The following is a 16,887-nucleotide window of genomic DNA, read 5'->3' as shown; positions in this document are numbered from 1 at the left end:
TGGTGGAGCTGACGGTATCATGGATGATGGATGGGTGCTTTTTGAGGAGGCTGGGATTACTGCGACCCACCAATACAGAGCGTCCTCTAGCCTTTCTTCTCATCCTCTCGTTGCCACCCGCTAACTAACTATTAATTTCCTCTGGTCTGCCTATATGTTACATTGGTGTGCCTAGGATGGAGAGAGGCTGAGTTCCAAGATAAATAGATCCGGCCGACGCTGACCCATGGGTATGGCTTCAAAACAATGTCCAAAACGCCCAGACAACATAGTACAGAGTCCACTATCCAGGCGCTTTCTAATACGAGTCTCTCTGATTTACTCTGTTTCTATTCATATTCTTGTTCCGGATCTCGGAATTGACTTCTATCTGCTTAGATCTGTGCTGTCTTCATGGACTAAATGTGGTTGTCCCATCGCCACCGATGGCGCTCTGCTTCGCCATAGTCAAAAACACAGTCAGACGCCCGCAGACAAACGCAAGACACTGGCCACCCTGTCGCTGATAAGAGAGCCTAGCGAAAGTGCAATCGAGCGAAAATGCGTCGTCATCCAGCTCAAAGACAATGACGCCGCGGGGATCTTGACACGCCAGTGCCAGTCTCCAGAGCTTAGGGCTAAGCATCTCACGGAGATTTCCCCGTCCGTTGCCTAGACTCCAAGTCCAGCCGTCGGATGAGTGCTGCTATACTGTCTTTGGTTAGGTGGAGGATCTGCTAGTTTGTAGTGGGATAGTTCGATCGTTGATGGAGCAACGCGGCGACGAAGGGTCCTAACTCCTAACTGAAACTCCCTCCCAAGAGCAGACATGAGCATATCAACGACAATATTATTAGAGACGCGTAGCTAGATTTGAGGATCTTAGACAGAACTCAATATGCAAGGATGTTTGCATGCCTGCCATTTCTTTCCTTCACCACGTGGGGGTCGACTACGGGGTACATATCAGGCATAAAATCATGAGCATAAAATTAGTCACCAGCATAAAATCAATTAACGTCGCGTCACGACTGGACGCGTCCGAAGCTCAATTTCGCGGAGCTGCCTGAGCATCAAGATAGTCTCAACACAGCTTAAGTCTATCCAGAAACATCACATACACAATGGCTCTCCTAGTCGACAAGCTACGCCCACGGAGCCTTGACTCTCTCACATACCACCCCGAGCTTTCAGAACGCTTAAGGTCCCTAGTAAGAACCCCAACAACCCCAAAGCAAACCAATCACTCTCTAAACCACCACCTCTCAGGCTCAAAGCGGCGACTTCCCACACCTCCTCGTCTACGGGCCCTCGGGCGCCGGCAAAAAAACACGTACAATCGCCACCCTCAAAGAACTCTACGGCCCCGGGGTCGAAAAAATCAAAATCGACAACCGCGTCTTCCAAACAACCAGCAACCGCAAGCTCGAATTCAACATCGTCTCCTCAGTCTACCACCTTGAAATCACGCCGTCAGACGTCGGAAACTACGACCGCGTTGTCGTGCAGGAGCTGCTAAAGGAAATCGCGCAGACGCAGCAGGTTGATCTTTCGGCCAAACAACGGTTCAAGGTGGTCGTTATCAATGAGGCGGATCATTTGACGCGTGATGCCCAGGCTGCGCTGAGGCGGACTATGGAGAAGTACAGTCCGAATCTGAGACTGATTCTGCTGGCGAATAGCACGTCAAATATTATTGCACCGATTCGATCGCGTACGTTGCTGGTTAGGGTTGCGGCACCCAGTGAGGAGGATATTTGTAGGGTCTTGGGGAGTGCAGCGAAGAAGGAGGGATGGAATGAGGCGCCCGGTCTTAATCGGCGGATTGCGAAGGAAAGTGGGCGGAACCTCAGGCGGGCTTTATTGATGTTTGAGGCTATCTATGCACAGAGGTATGGGGTTTCCTGATCGGTTCGCTCGAGGCTTGTGCTAACTTGGTTTTCGCTGCAAAGTGAGAAAGTTTCAGATAGTTCCCCAATTCCCCCGCCCGATTGGGAGGCTTTGATTTCAGTGGTTGCGGAGGAAATTCTTGCAGAGCGGTCGCCGGCGAGGTTACTGCAAGTTCGAGCGAAACTATATGACCTCCTGACGCATTGTATCCCGGCTACAACGATCCTCAAGGTCTGCTGTTAAGATCCCTCACAGTACAAGCTAAATATGCTAACGACGATCTATTAGACCCTGACGTTCAAGCTAATTGCCAAAGTCGACGATACCCTAAAACCAGAGGTGATTAAGTGGTCTGCCTTCTACGAGCACAGGATCACGCAAGGAAGTGTATGTTTCAACCTTTAAGACGAGGAGCAATGATAAGTAGTCATATACTGACATATGTTATAGAAAGTCATCTTCCACCTCGAAGCGTTCGTGGCTAAATTCATGCGGATTTATGAAAGGTTCGTAACTATACCCCTGATATACGGACTCGCCTAACTAATGCCCCCACAGTTACTTGATGGGCATGGACTTCTAGAGATGATGTGTGTACTGATAGCAAGCAATGATGATCCTTTGTTTTCTCGAGTATATTTAGCATCTTACGTAGCGTTGAGCACCTCAGAGTGCCCCATCAGGCAACACGTTCTCAATAATATAGTCGACTGCCTCCGCCCTATACATGTCGTCTTCGATAATCGATCCCTGTCCACTAAACACGATGCTCTTCCCCTCATCGCCATATTCGGGCCAGAAGGGCAGTGTACTCGCTAATCGCACAAGTTAGACATAACCTCACAACATTGCCGAGCTGGAGAGGAGAAACAAGCATAAACATACCGCCGTTTGGATTCGGGTTCAATCCATGCACAAACGAAATCCAAGCACTACTCATTTCGTACGCCAGCGCCCGGTCCCAAGGATGATCAGGGACAAGGTTCGAGAACACATAACGCTGCTCAACGCCCGTTCCAATACCCGAGTTTATATTCGAAGCGTCGACATCGTGGGGAAGATGGTTGAAACGGTATCTGTAGATTGGGACACGAGTATTGTCGTCAATGCGGCTGTTCTTGGCTAGCTGTCGGGCAATCATTCTAGCTGGGCCGATTTGCACGATGTCGCCGAAGATTGAGCAGGCTTTCTTATCTAGCTTTCCCGGCGTGAGGGGCGTGCTGCCTGTGTTGTAGGGGCAGCCGAGGCGGGGGTTGTCGGGGTATAGGGTGAGGAGTTTGGAGACGGTTGAGTTTGGGAGTTGCTGAGGGCGGAAGAAGCCGTCGGCTGATTACAGTTGAGCTGAAGGTAATTAGAAGAGGTAGATAGGGCTACTCACCAAGAGGGATACTCAGTTCCTCTGTGGTGTTTACACCCGTTGGGGCGGAGTTTGTTCCTTCATCTGAGTTTGCTGTTGTGTTGTTAGGGCTTGGTCGTTAATATGAGAAATAGGCATACGTACTCCCGATGAGTGTGGCCACTTTCACATACTTTTCTGCTGGCAAAGAGAAGTGGATTGATGTCTGCGTGAAGCTGCCGTCGATTGATTGCCCGGTATTTGACCCAACATTCGAGAGGAAGGCTTCAAGTGGGAGTCTTCGGATACAGTCAAGTTGTTCGGCCGCAGGAGCGTCGGCCAATGCACTGCAGAAGGTGTCTGTTACCAGACTGTCGAAGGTTTCTTGGAAGACCGAGGTATTGGCAAGGGTCAACGGAAAAGCGCCGCCACTTTGTAGAATTGCTGCTCGGAAGAGCTTGTCGTCTCGTCCGCCATACGCCGTCATGTGAGAGTATGATGATACCGAGCCGGCACTGTGGTCTTGAGTCAGATAGCTGACCGTGTAGAGCTCAGCGGAGAGTGAAAGACCTACGATTGCCCACCTATGGTTACTGTTTGGCGTTAGAGGGTGGACTTGCTATCTTCTAGGGGAATGCTGGGGTATACCTTTACTAGGATCACCTCCGAATGCAGCGATGTTCTCCTGAACCCAATGTAAGGCAAGCCGCTGGTCAAGCATCCCCAAATTGAGCAAGTCGAGATCTGCCATTTGCTGTCCGTTCAAGAACCCGAGGGGGCCAAGTCGATAGTTCTAGGCAGTTTGTCAGAAAACAATCTGGACTGCATTTTGACTAGTTGCATACTACTGAGACGAACACAATATCCTTGTTGATCTCTGAGGATATGCGAACCAGATTGGTCCCCTCAAACCTAGGATCCGCCTGTTACTGTTAGCATTACTCTCTGATGTGAGCTACTCACGAACCGTAAATCCCCTTCGTAAGCTTCCACCGTAGAACCACACCAGCACTGGCTTCAAGTTGTCGGCATTGTAATGTGGAGTTGGGCGCCAGATGTTTAACGTCAGGCAGTCTTCACTCGAATTGGGGTTGGAATCAATGTCTGGCCCGTAACAGGACGGGCCAAAGGTCTGAGCCTTTAGTTTGCCGAATGATGCATTCAAGGATACTGCGCGTTGCAGACGAAGGTCGCCAACAGGAGGCTGAGCATAGGGAATTCCGAGAAAACGTTGTACTCGGTTTGAGATATCCTCGACTCCGATAATAGTACCATTGTAAAAGTCGACATACACAGAATGATTCCGGTGGGTAGCTGCCAATATACCTCCCCCTAGAAGGAATGGGAGGAGTAATAAACACTGTATCTTGAAAAGCATTGTCTGTGGGTCGACACGAACACCTTTGTGCCGTAATTGCCCAACACTCTGATCCAGATGTGCAAGGCCTCAGTAGTCAAATATCTAGACAGATACTGACATCGCCTCCGTTATAGATGCCTTCTACATCTTGAGCTCTCCATTGTGTCCCCACGCTCTTAACTGCCGTAAACGAGTGTCCCCACCCCCGGATATTGTTTTGCGGGGCATAACCATCAGCAACGTTCCTCTGATAACCTCTTAATTGTATTACAAAGACCTCAGGGCTTTGAGCTGGACCGAGCTCTCTCCACTATAGAGCATGGGGAAATTGATGCATCTGCCGAAGATTTGGGACGCAGGTACCGAGATTTCATGGCCTAAGTTTGAGAGCGAACCTAATGGCCGGTTCAGTAGGCAATCCTTTATCAAACTCTCGAAGTATTTAGGAATTAGGGTACCCTTTCAGAGGGCTTGCGAGCCAAACTAAAAATCATGATTGGCTTTGCTGAGCTGTACGTTGGGAGTTGTATATACGGCTCTTTCCATCCTCCCTAGGTGAGCCACGATATGACACAAAAAGGTAGGAGGCTAAATGGGAAGCGCCGACTGGTCCGGATCATAGGCAGCACAGATATGACCAATAGTGACTTCCTGCTCATGTCGGACGGTTGTGCCTGGTAAGCGCTTTGGTGGTGATTCTATGACCCAGTGCGTTGTAGCGCTCGTGTTCGACATGTCAAAGACAAAGCAGATTACACCGACTAGTAAGCTCGAGTTGGAAATATCTTAGCAGCCAGTGTGCGGTATATTAGTCTACCTATGCTTTCGACTTGCAGAGGCATCAGATCATGTCTGTGTTGGGCCCGCGAAGGATAAACTACGTCATACTTTCATCGTGGGTATATAGGTAGGTAACCCACCCGACATCTTCGACTTCGGATTGGGCTCACTGAAGAAAGAAAATCAATTGAACAAATCACGAGCATACTCAATCAACTTATCCTGCTTGACTCTAAAAGACGTGCAGCATGTCCGACACAAAGCTTATGGATATTGAGGCTGGAGGCGAGCAAACACAGTAAGCCACTACAAAGAGTGACATGCTGTGAGTGCACTTGTTGACTGTTGCTCCAGGTATGAAGGCATTAGGCAATTCAGCCAGACCCCAGCAAAGCAACATGGTCAACTAGATGGTACGACCTCAGGATTTCTAACGGACCTCAATCGGAGCTGGTACTAATTCGTGCCCAGGAAATCTCCCGCATACCAAGAGCGAGATGAGGACTAGGATCGGGGATGATCACAGCGAGGCAAAGGCCAGAAGGGAGGAGGCTAAATTCGCGCACAAGCTTGAGCTCGGAGAATCCACCTCTGGGATATCCGGATATACAGACAGAGGACCGGTATGCCTTCCCTATAAACTCCCATGTGACATCTCTATGTGAGGAAATAAAACAAGAGCCTGAAGCTGATAATGTACATGATAAAGGTCGAAACCGGAGATGATGCTGCCAAGACTAGGAGAGAACAAGGGTATGGACCTGGCTCTGGAGTCGGCGCGTAGACACCGATGAGTGAGCCAAAGGAGGATGCTGTTGGGTAGAATGTATGATCTTGAACTTATTGCGAAGCTGTCGGGCTGGAGGATACGGTTTTCGGAGGGTTGGGCAGGTTGTTTGTTCCGAGAGGCGGGTTCCTTCGCGCACGCTTCAAGCTCTCTAAAGTCACACCGTTGCCGAGTTTTGTAATTCCGACCACTGGAGGATCGCCCTTGTTCACGAATTCCCAGAGACCTATGTAGAGTTAGCGAATACGACCTCACCATCTGCTATACGGAAGTATACGACATACCGGGTAGCTTGTGGCCCGCCAGGCGGAACGCTTCCTTGGCGACCTTTTCGTGAATATCTCCCTTGAGCTCAAAGACAATTCTGCTGACTCCAACCTTCGCTGTCCAGTAGTCAAATTTACCTTTACCCTTACCCATACGCTGTTCATTGCCCTTGGTGTAGACACCGATGTTGGCACTGACGCGCTTGTATAATGTGTACTTCATTCCTCTTAGACGCCTCTTGATGGTTTCCTCTGCGATCTTAAGCGAAGCGGCCGGTAGTCGGCGGTCGTGGTCCTTCATCCGCAGTCCATAATCTCCCCAAACCACTGTGGTGCCGCGCGTAGAACCTCCGGTTGCGACGTGTGGACGACCCTTGGGCGATCGGGACCTTTCCGCATACTTCGGCGTGAGCCAATCGAATGCTGGCGATGTTGTAGAGAAGAAGCGCGACAGTGGGAGAATCAGGATAGAAGTCCGGAGACCGAGTGCTGAAAATGTATCACTTTAGCCAGAGAACTCTTTCGGTAGGGGGTTAATCGCACATGATGGCTGGAGGCAGGCCAATTGTGGCCGGGCCAGAAATTTGAGATGTGAAGCCATTGTAATTGTCGACCACAACGCTTGCCCTCCGGGAGTGAAGCGATGTTGAGGCCGCAGACTTTCTAGCTATCGGCCTATGTCCCTTCTAGGTTTCTCCGATCCGTTCCAGAAGCGGAAAGGCGGTATAGTGCACGTGCCATCAGCGGCATCTTACATAAGCCAATTAAGTCGCGTAGGGTAATGACGGAGCTTTAGGCAGGCGCGTCGCGTTGCCTGAAGTCGAGGCTTCGCTAACCGGGGTCACCTTCCTCGAAAGCTATCCAAAGGCAGACTTGCTGTCTGCTCAGACGCTCTGTCAACTATTTGTTTTCAAATGTACTTTTGTTAGTGTGACAGTATCATGCCTGCTGACATCAGAAGCTTTTTTGGTGGCAAGCCGAGCCAAGGCTTCGCATCGTCCCCTGCGAAACCAGCTGCAAAGAAAGAGGTACGTATTGTTCCGGAACCTTAGTTCTCAACTGTCCTGGAGCAGCATCTAACATCACTATGTAACCAGACCCCAGCTCGAAACAAGCGTAAGACCTGCGACAAATACCCCAGATAGAATCCCTCGTTTGACTCGGCTTCACATAGGAAGCAGGAAAGTCGTTGATGACAGTGACGATGACGATGTCGTGGTGACAGAAGCTCCAGCTCCAAAGGCCAAGCTGCCGAGCAAAACGTACGTTCCTCTTTTACGCCATGATAGCAGTTGACTTACGATCAACTGAAGCAAATCTGAGGCACCGGAGGGCGAACCCACGACGACATCGGACTATTTTGCAACCAGTAAAAAGAGGGGAAGGCCGCCCAAATCCGCCAGCGGGCCTGCTGCCAAAGATACCGAAACATCTAAGAATGATGATACGAAGCCGGAAAGTCCTAAAGCTGTGAAGAAGTCCACCGAGCGGAGAACTACAACGAAGGTCGAATCGCCCCGCAGAAAGGAACGGGCGTCAGCGCTTCTTGACGACGGCAAAGCAGGCCATGACGATATTTTTGCAACCGAATACAACAAAGGCAAGGGGGACGATGATTACAAGGAGGAAGATGATAGTGAAAGTGATGACTTTGATCTGCCAGTCAAACCGGTCAGCGGAACCCGCGGCACTTCAGCTGCTAAGAAAAGATCCGCCCTTGACGATTCAGATGATGACGTGCTTATGGAAGATGCTCCGCGACAACCAGCGCGAGTTGCAAAGCCCGCCTCTACTCCTCAAAGCCAGCGGAAACGAAAATCAGAAGCAGTTGACAACGACGAAGACGAGGAATTCCAGACTACCTCGAAAAAAGCTGGAGCTGGGTCAAAAACTAAGAAGCCCAGAGCAGCAGCAGCGAAACAAGATCAGCCCGAAAATAAGGCTATTCAAGACATCTTTGACAGCATTCCCACCATACGACCCCCGTCACCTCCGCCGGATTCCGGCGAAAAGAAGAAGTTCGTTTTTGGCGGCCGACAACGGTCTCCTCCTGCTTCAGGAGGTGCCACACTACCTTCAGGCGCCGAAAATTGCCTCGCGGGGTTGTCATTTGTGTTTACAGGTGTCCTCGATACGCTGGGTCGCGAGGAAGGCCAGGCATTGGTGAAAAAATATGGCGGTAAAGTTACAGGAGCTCCTAGCGGCAAGACAAACTTTGTTGTTCTTGGAAGTGATGCTGGACCAAAAAAGCTTGCGACGATTCAGAAACATAATCTGAAGGTGATCAACGAGGAGGGCCTATTTGACCTCATCCGCAAACTTCCCGCCAATGGTGGAGACGGAAAGGCGGCGGAGAAGCACGAGGCGAAGAAGAAGGCGGATGAGGACAAGATGCGAGCGATGGCAGCTGAGATCGATGCGGAGGAAGCCCGCAAAGCCGAAGAGAAACGCAAGACTGAAGCGAAGCGCAGAGCGGACGACAACCAAGGCGAGGCGAAGAGCATCAAAGAAACCAAGAGTACTCAAGAAACTCAGGTGGACGATCGTCTCTGGACTTCTAAATACGCACCGACGTCCATGAACATGATTTGTGGCAACAAAACTGCGGTTGAGAAACTCCAAGCTTGGCTTAGAGACTGGCGGAAGAACGCCAAGTCAGGTTTCAAGAAAGCAGGTAAAGATGGGCTAGGATTATATCGCTCTGTCATGATTCATGGGCCTCCCGGTATTGGTAAAACCACCGCGGCCCATCTGGTGGCGCAGCTTGAAGGATACGATGTAGTAGAATCTAACGCAAGTGACACAAGAAGCAAAAAGCTCGTTGAGACTGGGCTGCTCGGGGTCTTAGACACGACATCTTTACAGGGCTATTTCTCAACATCCGATGAAAAGGTTGATAGTGGGAAGAAGAACCTAGTTCTTATCATGGATGAGGTGGATGGGATGTCGGCTGGTGACAGAGGAGGTGTTGGAGCGATGGCTGCGATTGCAAAGAAAACACGAATTCCGCTCATTCTCATTTGCAATGAGCGGCGACTGCCGAAGATGAAACCTTTTGACCATGTTACGTTCGAGATTCCATTCCGTCGCCCAACTGTTGAGCAGATTCGAGCACGACTGTCAACCATCTGTTTCCGAGAGGGGTTGAAAATACCACCTCAAGTCCTTGACAGTCTAATCGAGGGCACACATGCTGACATTCGGCAAGTGATAAACATGCTGTCAGCTGTTAGGCTGGACCAGAACGACCTGGATTTCGACCAAGGTAAACAAATGTCGAAAGCGTGGCAGAAACACATCATCTTGAAGCCATGGGATATTGTCGGCAAAATTCTGAGCCCACAAATGTTTTCACAGAGCTCAACGTCAACACTCAATGATAAGGCTGAGCTGTATTTCAACGACCACGAGTTCAGCTACTTGATGTTGCAGGAGAACTACCTAAGAACAAGGCCAACTCGAGCTAACGACTATGACGGCCGGGAGCGCAAACTAAAGCTACTTGAGTTGGCGGATGATGCGGCCTCAAGCATCAGCGATGGTGACCTTGTCGACAGGATGATCCATGGTAGCCAGCAACAATGGAGTCTGATGCCGACGCATGCTATGTTCAGTTTCGTCCGACCAGCAAGCTTCACTTACGGTAACATGATGGAACGACCTGGGTTTACTAGCTGGTTGGGGCAAAACAGTAAACAAGGTATGTGTTATGACTGTATTTGATTTTACGTATAACTGACGTTGTTTTTTTAAGGTAAACTATCGCGGTTTGTAAAGGAGATTCAAGGGCGCATGCGACTCCGCGCCTCCGGAGATCGTCATGAAGTCCGACAACAGTATCTACCGCTTTTGTGGGACAAGCTTGTCCGGCGCCTGGTAGCGGACGGAAAAGATGGCGTCAACGACGTGATTGATCTGATGGACAGCTATTTCCTGACCAGGGAAGACTGGGACGCGCTTGTTGAACTCGGGCTCGGTCCCATGGATGAATCCAAAGCCAAACTGGATACCCAGACCAAATCTACTTTCACGCGGCTTTACAATCAGCGCACACATCCGCTTCCTTATCTGAAGGCTAGCAATGTGCTCGCTCCGAAGAAGACGCCCAAGGACAAGCCCGATCTAGAAGACGCCATTGATGAGTCGGATGATGAAGAGGTTGTTGAAGAGAACAAAGATGAAGAGAGCGACGATATCGATCTCAAGAAGGATAAACTTATCCGCATGCCTAAGAAGCCCAAGAGCAGTGCAGCGAAAAGTGGCAGCGGCAAAGGTAAAGGGAAGAAGAAGGCAGCCGAGGACGATATCATTGATGACGATGACGAACCGAAGCCAAAGAAAGCGCGAGGTAGAAAACCCAAAGCAAAGGCTTGAGGAGCGCTGCACCAAAAATCTCCAGCCGATACACGGCTGTTATTTGTTGCTTGAGACACCCTTTGTTAATTCGAGCGGGATACGGACATTTGCATGTACTTTAGACTGTATAATCCAAGGTTTACCACTAAAGAAGCTCCTTCACGCATATATGATGGGTCCCTAGAAGAATGGACAGTTTGACATATCAATAGCGGGTCTGGTGCCTGGTGGTCTTGGCTGGTGTGGTATGAGATGGAGGCGGAGTCACTGGTTTGGCGTCGCCACGGCTCCCTCTCCCCTCTTTCTGACTCCCCTTCGCAACACACCGCACCAGTGCGATACTTACACTACCCTGGGTCACCTCCAGGACCACATGTCGTTGTATCTTTCTATCCTCCTCTCCTTACCATACTCAGGTCAGGCTGGTCCTGTCCAGGTTTGATCACCGTCGCTTCGTAGGTTCAGCACATTCGCCCGCACTCCGCATACTAGGAAATGGGAACTCGGAGCTCCTGCTGCCCTTGTTGACCATAACGCATGTGGATTTGGATCGCTATTTCTTGCTTTGTCACTTTCCTGGTCACCATCCTCTCTCATGTGATCGACAATGTCTCTCCTACATAACGAAGAGTAAGTAAGGAATTAAATCCCTCTTGATTCCCCTTCCCGCTGACCAAAGATAGCTTCACGATATGGCAGTTACGAACTTCATACCTCTCCACGATCAAAGATGGCATTGGCGATAGGCTTATAAATGTAAACCAGTCCGTCCTCAACACCCCCGGATTTCGCGCGGCGGGCTGGGCAACATCTTCCACAAACACCACCCCGCAACTTGCCGCAAGCATTAAACGAACATACTCACCCCCGATTCCTACGACTACCGCGGTGTCGTCTGAGTATTACCAGTTGAGTACAAGGGATGTGAACGAGTCGCAACGATTTGGATTTGGGGAGGATGGCGAAGATGATGAGGGTGGGATGGTGACGGGGAAATCTACGGCAGATACGATCAGTCGGCGGAATCCTTTACGAAGCGACAAACGTCTGAATCGGAGAGATCGCATGCAAAGAGAGCAGCAGAAGGCGAGAGAAATCGAAGAGGAAGACAGTAGTGATTTGAGTGACGAGAGCGATGATGATGGAGATGGTTCGCAGAGGTTAGTCGGTGGTGGATTTTTCTATATCTTATGGGACATCCTTCCTTACGGATTGCAGGGCCAGCGAGCAGATTAAATTCACAAAGATGCCTGTACGGATCCGAGCAGATTCGTCACCTATCAGGGCAACCGATCGTCAGGAAAGACCACAGGTTATGGTTACGTCTCCATCACATCCATCAATGAATAGTCATTATCGTACCGGCTCTTTAGGAACGGTCCCGACTGCCAATGAGCGTCCACGGCGGGATACAACGACAACAACGGCCAGCAGCGACTTGTCTTCGGACCATGAGAATGATACATCGGGTTTTAGGAGACGTCAGATACAATTTTCCACACATGACCAAGTGATAGGTCCCTCAGAGCTTGGAAAAGCGAGCAGTGACGGACTCGGGCAGTTAGATGAACAAGCAGAAGACTCTGATGCTGGCTCGGTGGAAAGTGCTCTATCGTCCGAGTTTGATGCTACTGCTGGTTCTGCATCCCTACTCGGCGGCGTCGGTATAACTGGTGATCTCAACTCGTCATCGCCGATTGCTCTGATGCACAAATTTCCTCATGGGCCAGGGTCTCAAACCTCATCTCCACGAAAGCTCAAGCCTCCAGCACCTGAATTGCAGGAACTTCCTCCTCCTCGACCGATAAGCACGTTACAACCCGTCAGTCTGCTATCCACGGCCCTCAATGCCCGTAAAAGAGCACCCTCGAATCCTGTTGAGAGATTTGCTGTTCTTTCAGGCAAGGGTTTGACTGACGCTTTAAATATCCGACTCTATGTACCCTTCTCAGAAGACCCGGAAGAACCCCTTGATTTGCCGCTGGCTCGCGAATCAAAGCTAGCAGATCAACCAGCGCCGGTCACTGTTGTTGAGGCCATTGGGTTGGCGCTCTGGAGATACTCTGAAGAGCGCCGAGAGCCTCCAATCGAGCGCGACAAACTTACAGTCAATAGGTGGACACTTCGAATGGTTGAAGACGGCGAAGTCGAATACGATTTTCCCGCCTTAGGTAGGGCGTCAGCAATAACCGATTTCACATCAAACAACAACAACCGAGCTGGTGGAATGCGCGGCCGCTCAAGAGGGAAACAGTACGATGAGTTTGCGCTTGTGGAAGCATCTGACTCAGAGTTTGAAGAGAATGAGCGCATGTTCCCCGTCGAGAGCGTCTCTACGCCCGCCGAAGAGACGGCAGATCCGGCAGCCGCAGGGCTTGCTGAAACAGCAAGCCAACCGGGGCCGCAGAGCAAAGCACCTCGCCCGAACCCGATACTTGGACAACCTTTCTCCTCCGCACTAAATGACAATACCCTGACACCTGCCGACCGCCCAGCAGTCCCCGTCTCTCATGCTACACCCCGTCTTGGCGTCTCTAAGACCCTGAAGATCCGATACATCAACCTGGAGGCTTCAACCCAGGTTACAACCCTCAACACATCAACAGACAGCTATATAGCTGAAATTTTAGATTCGGTCTGCAAGCGGTGGGGGCTGGATAAAGGAAACTACCTCTTGAAAGTGATGGGTTCTAGTACGATAGCTCCTTTGGACCGAACTGTTGAGGCGTTGGGAAACATCACCGAGCTGGACCTTGTTCGCCGACGGTTCGGACCGCAAGCATTGACAGCTTCACCAGTGAGCTCTTCTCCAAATGCGCCGCTCATGGTCGAGAATCCGGCTGTGCCGAGTAAGAAGGGAAAGAAAAGCGGCCAGCGCATGCTGCATCCTCTTACCCAGAAGCAGGATCTTGTTGGGGGCAACTATCGCCGGTACTTTGTGCTTCGGAAGCAGTCCATGGGATTTACAACATCCCTTCATCGGGTCATAACATTCGATAACGACTATATGCACATAATGCCAGCAGATACGGGTAAGAATGGATCAGACACTAAAACCCGCTCCATCAGCTTCAACGATGTCGTCGGGTGTAAAGTAAGCCGACGGCATCCGAAGAATTTCCGCGTCGTCGTGCTCCGGGGCAACGATGCGACGGAGCAAAAACGCTATGACTTTGAGGCGCGGAATGCGCTCGAGGCTGTGGAGATTGTGGATGAAATCAAGAAGAACATGGCACAATATCGGACATGATTCTATTATTACTTATCTAGGATATATTTCTTTGAGGGTATTTTGGGCGTGAGAGGAGGGGGGTTTGCAGGTGGTTAACGATACCACCGTCTGAATTCGGGTGGCAGGGAACTGCATGCATGAAAGACAGCAAGTTTCCGCAGGGAACCAGCCTCACTCCATCCTTGAAACGGTCCAAAGTGTATACCTAGACTTGACTAGACTCTAGTACATCTGTGACCCAAGCTGCCTTGACCATGTGGTGAGAAAAGCTAAACCGGCTTTCTTGCCTGGTTCAGAGGTGCTACTATGAAGTCATCGCCGTACACAGTGGTGATCTCACTGAGCTCCCAATCGCCCTGCACCCCATAGTTAGTACCTACCTAGTGACGCTCTGATTCCTCATCTCTCTCTTTCTCCCTCTTTTGTTAGGTTCGGAGCTGCAGGGGATCAAGGAAGTGCAGAAGCAAGCTAGTAGGATTGCGTGAAAGAACGGCGAACAAAGGAAAGCCGCAGCAGAGAGGGAATGATTCGATAATAGGCTGTAAGGCGGACCAAATAAGAATCGAAAGAGGATCAATTCATCTTGACGCAAAGAAGAACCCCGCTTCTGCTTTGCTTTCTGTTGCTCGCTGCTCGTCCTGTCTCGCCCCCATCCCCATCTCCATCTTCAATCGACTCGACCTTGTCTTGTTGATCTGCGTCTCCGTCCTTTCTGTCTTCTCTCGTCTTCTTTGTGCGCAATTGCTTTCTCACAGAGTCCCTCGTCGGCGATTCCCCTCTTATACTACTTAATCGTCGTCGTACGGCTTCTGTACTTCGGGAGCTCTCCGTCGTATCCGGACCAAAGACCAATACGAAAGAAGCCTCATCGTCTCCGTCACCCCCTCCCCTCCGCGTAGTTCCAAACCACCAACCCCCCAAGCCGAAGCGCCTGCATGCTGACAGCAACCTGTGTCTCACATCACTCTTGAACTTGTTTCAGGATTTCTATCCTCGATGCCTACTCTCGGCGGCCTCTTGAAGAAACGGCGAACGAAGGATTCGCAGACCCTCTCCAAGGAGCTCCAGGCTGGTTCCACCACGACTGGCCACACGGCGACGTCACCAATCGCTGCCGAAGATACCCATCACCACCATCACCACCACCACAATATCTTCCACCATCACAAAGATCATCACCCCTCCAAAGATTCGGCGAATTCGGCCAATTCCAACACCTCGCAGCTAGCCAATACTCAATCCAATCCGTCCTCCGCCTCCAAGCCCGCCGACGGTCAAACCGCCTCCATGCAATCCCCCGCACCGCAGCAGCCCTCTACTTCCGCACACTCAAATTCAGGACACCAGCACCAGAACAGCAACGCCGCTAGCATACAGAACATTATACACCCTTCGCAGCAGAATACGCCTCAATCCAACCGCACAGAACGTACAACCAAGGGCAAGTATACCCTCGAAGATTTCGCAATCCAGCGCACTCTCGGCACGGGAAGTTTTGGTCGAGTCCATCTTGTGCAATCAAAGCACAACCACCGCTACTATGCCATCAAGGTCCTGAAGAAGGCGCAAGTCGTCAAGATGAAGCAGATTGAGCACACAAATGACGAGCGCCGCATGTTGAATCGCGTTCGGCATCCTTTCTTGATCACTTTGTGGGGTACTTGGCAAGATGCACGCAACCTCTACATGGTTATGGATTTTGTAGAGGGTGGAGAGCTGTTTAGCTTACTTCGAAAATCTCAGGTGAGCCTTGTCCATTCTCAATGGCTGGGCAATTATGCTAAACCTGGGTATAGAGATTCCCTAATCCCGTCGCCAAATTCTATGCCGCTGAAGTCACTCTGGCATTGGAATACCTCCACACCCAGGATATAATATACAGAGATCTAAAGCCTGAAAATCTACTACTCGATCGTCATGGCCACCTGAAGATTACAGATTTTGGTTTTGCAAAGGAAGTTCCTGACATTACCTGGACGCTTTGCGGAACCCCCGATTACCTTGCCCCAGAGGTCGTTGCTTCCAAGGGCTATAACAAATCCGTTGACTGGTGAGTACCACTGCAAAGCGTCATTAAGCGCGACTAACATTGTGTGAAGGTGGTCTCTTGGAATCCTGATTTTCGAAATGCTCTGCGGGTTCACACCCTTCTGGGACCAAGGATCGCCTGTCAAAATCTACCAGAACATCCTTCAGGGTAGGGTGAAGTTCCCGCCGTACCTTCACCCCGACGCTGTTGACCTGCTCTCGCGGCTCATTACGTCGGACCTTACCAAGCGTTTAGGTAACCTTCACGGTGGCCCCGACGATATCAAGAACCACCCATGGTTTGCCGAAGTCACCTGGGACCGACTGTTGAGAAAGGAGATCGATGCGCCCTATGTGCCTCCTATCAGGGGAGGACAGGGTGATGCAAGCCAATATGAAAACTATCAGGAAGAGACAGAGCCTTACGGTCACGGCGGCGAGGACCCGTAAGTTTCAAGTTCGACCACAATCGACCTCTCTTACTAACGTTACTATGATAGTCACGGCCATCTCTTCCCCGATTTCTAGACCCTCTTATGAGTGATGATGAGATGACATTTCACCCTAGAGACGGCTGTCCGACTAGAATATGTGATTATACTCTATAATCAAAGATGTGTGCTGTGGTGCTCAACGCTGGACGGCGTAATGATGACTGGAAGGCGGCTTCTTCCATTTGTCTCTTGTGATAAATCGCTGGTCGAATAAGCTTAAGCGTTTGTGCCCGAAAACAACCCGTTCTTGTTTGCTAGGCTTTGACCAAACATTCTTTCTTGCCGTCAAAAGCGCCTTTTGTTCGTGCATTGTCGCTTGTCTTTGGTAGAAGGAGGTCTTTTTCCGTTCTACGCAGCAGCCACTAAGGGCAGGTGACCT

At 50.5% G+C, this 16,887-nt stretch overlaps 8 protein-coding genes across 8 annotated transcripts; 5 read left to right on the top strand and 3 right to left on the bottom strand.

Annotated features, from left to right (window-relative positions):
* The first annotated feature begins 1,029 nt into the window (after positions 1-1,029).
* On the top strand, positions 1,030-2,507 carry BJY04DRAFT_148765 (replication factor C subunit 5). Its single transcript, XM_073708842.1, has 6 exons — positions 1,030-1,190; positions 1,249-1,871; positions 1,932-2,100; positions 2,158-2,256; positions 2,320-2,375; positions 2,428-2,507. Exons 1-6 carry the CDS (start codon positions 1,104-1,106, stop codon positions 2,450-2,452), a joined length of 1,059 nt encoding a protein of 352 aa, XP_073565906.1. The 5' UTR covers positions 1,030-1,103; the 3' UTR covers positions 2,453-2,507.
* A 28-nt stretch (positions 2,508-2,535) lies between these two features.
* On the bottom strand, positions 2,536-4,583 carry BJY04DRAFT_223440 (Alpha/Beta hydrolase protein; the record flags this gene model as incomplete). The annotated part of the gene is made up of 8 exons (XM_073717693.1): positions 2,536-2,684; positions 2,755-3,195; positions 3,248-3,319; positions 3,371-3,720; positions 3,780-3,798; positions 3,854-3,998; positions 4,051-4,128; positions 4,173-4,583. The coding sequence occupies 8 exons, from the start codon at positions 4,581-4,583 to the stop codon at positions 2,536-2,538; spliced, it is 1,665 nt and encodes a 554-aa protein (XP_073565905.1).
* An 885-nt stretch (positions 4,584-5,468) lies between these two features.
* BJY04DRAFT_200582 (mitochondrial 54S ribosomal protein uL16m) lies at positions 5,469-7,041 on the bottom strand. The gene is made up of 4 exons (XM_073712956.1): positions 6,942-7,041; positions 6,417-6,887; positions 5,818-6,358; positions 5,469-5,759 (listed from the first exon to the last, which is right to left on the bottom strand). The coding sequence occupies exons 1-3, from the start codon at positions 6,997-6,999 to the stop codon at positions 6,186-6,188; spliced, it is 702 nt and encodes a 233-aa protein (XP_073565903.1). The 5' UTR covers positions 7,000-7,041; the 3' UTR covers positions 5,469-5,759; positions 5,818-6,185.
* BJY04DRAFT_223439 (uncharacterized protein) lies at positions 5,594-6,129 on the top strand (the record flags this gene model as incomplete). The annotated part of the gene is made up of 4 exons (XM_073717692.1): positions 5,594-5,643; positions 5,700-5,758; positions 5,817-5,968; positions 6,055-6,129. 4 exons carry the CDS (start codon positions 5,594-5,596, stop codon positions 6,127-6,129), a joined length of 336 nt encoding a protein of 111 aa, XP_073565904.1.
* A 176-nt stretch (positions 7,042-7,217) lies between the features above and the next one.
* BJY04DRAFT_200577 (replication factor C subunit 1) lies at positions 7,218-10,967 on the top strand. The gene is made up of 5 exons (XM_073712955.1): positions 7,218-7,426; positions 7,496-7,514; positions 7,573-7,660; positions 7,712-10,098; positions 10,153-10,967. The coding sequence occupies exons 1-5, from the start codon at positions 7,340-7,342 to the stop codon at positions 10,770-10,772; spliced, it is 3,201 nt and encodes a 1,066-aa protein (XP_073565902.1). The 5' UTR covers positions 7,218-7,339; the 3' UTR covers positions 10,773-10,967.
* Positions 10,968-11,049: 82 nt separating this feature from the next.
* On the bottom strand, positions 11,050-11,460 carry BJY04DRAFT_200575 (uncharacterized protein). Its single transcript, XM_073712954.1, has one exon. The coding sequence runs from the start codon at positions 11,349-11,351 to the stop codon at positions 11,172-11,174; it is 180 nt and encodes a 59-aa protein (XP_073565901.1). The 5' UTR covers positions 11,352-11,460; the 3' UTR covers positions 11,050-11,171.
* Positions 11,050-14,493, top strand: BJY04DRAFT_148716 (Sin1 family protein). The gene is made up of 3 exons (XM_073708841.1): positions 11,050-11,384; positions 11,438-11,914; positions 11,973-14,493. Exons 1-3 carry the CDS (start codon positions 11,362-11,364, stop codon positions 14,002-14,004), a joined length of 2,532 nt encoding a protein of 843 aa, XP_073565900.1. The 5' UTR covers positions 11,050-11,361; the 3' UTR covers positions 14,005-14,493.
* Positions 14,494-16,879, top strand: pkaC (cAMP-dependent protein kinase catalytic subunit pkaC). Its single transcript, XM_073708839.1, has 4 exons — positions 14,494-15,729; positions 15,783-16,036; positions 16,086-16,460; positions 16,515-16,879. The coding sequence occupies exons 1-4, from the start codon at positions 14,983-14,985 to the stop codon at positions 16,540-16,542; spliced, it is 1,404 nt and encodes a 467-aa protein (XP_073565899.1). The 5' UTR covers positions 14,494-14,982; the 3' UTR covers positions 16,543-16,879.
* Positions 16,880-16,887: the final 8 nt, after the last annotated feature.

The sequence above is a fragment of the Aspergillus karnatakaensis genome (genome assembly GCF_047715665.1).
Source record: "Aspergillus karnatakaensis strain CBS 102800 unplaced genomic scaffold BJY04scaffold_72, whole genome shotgun sequence".
Lineage (NCBI taxonomy): Eukaryota > Fungi > Ascomycota > Eurotiomycetes > Eurotiales > Aspergillaceae > Aspergillus > Aspergillus karnatakaensis.
Note: the sequence above shows the minus strand (reverse complement) of the source record. Positions and strands in the feature narration are given on the sequence as shown.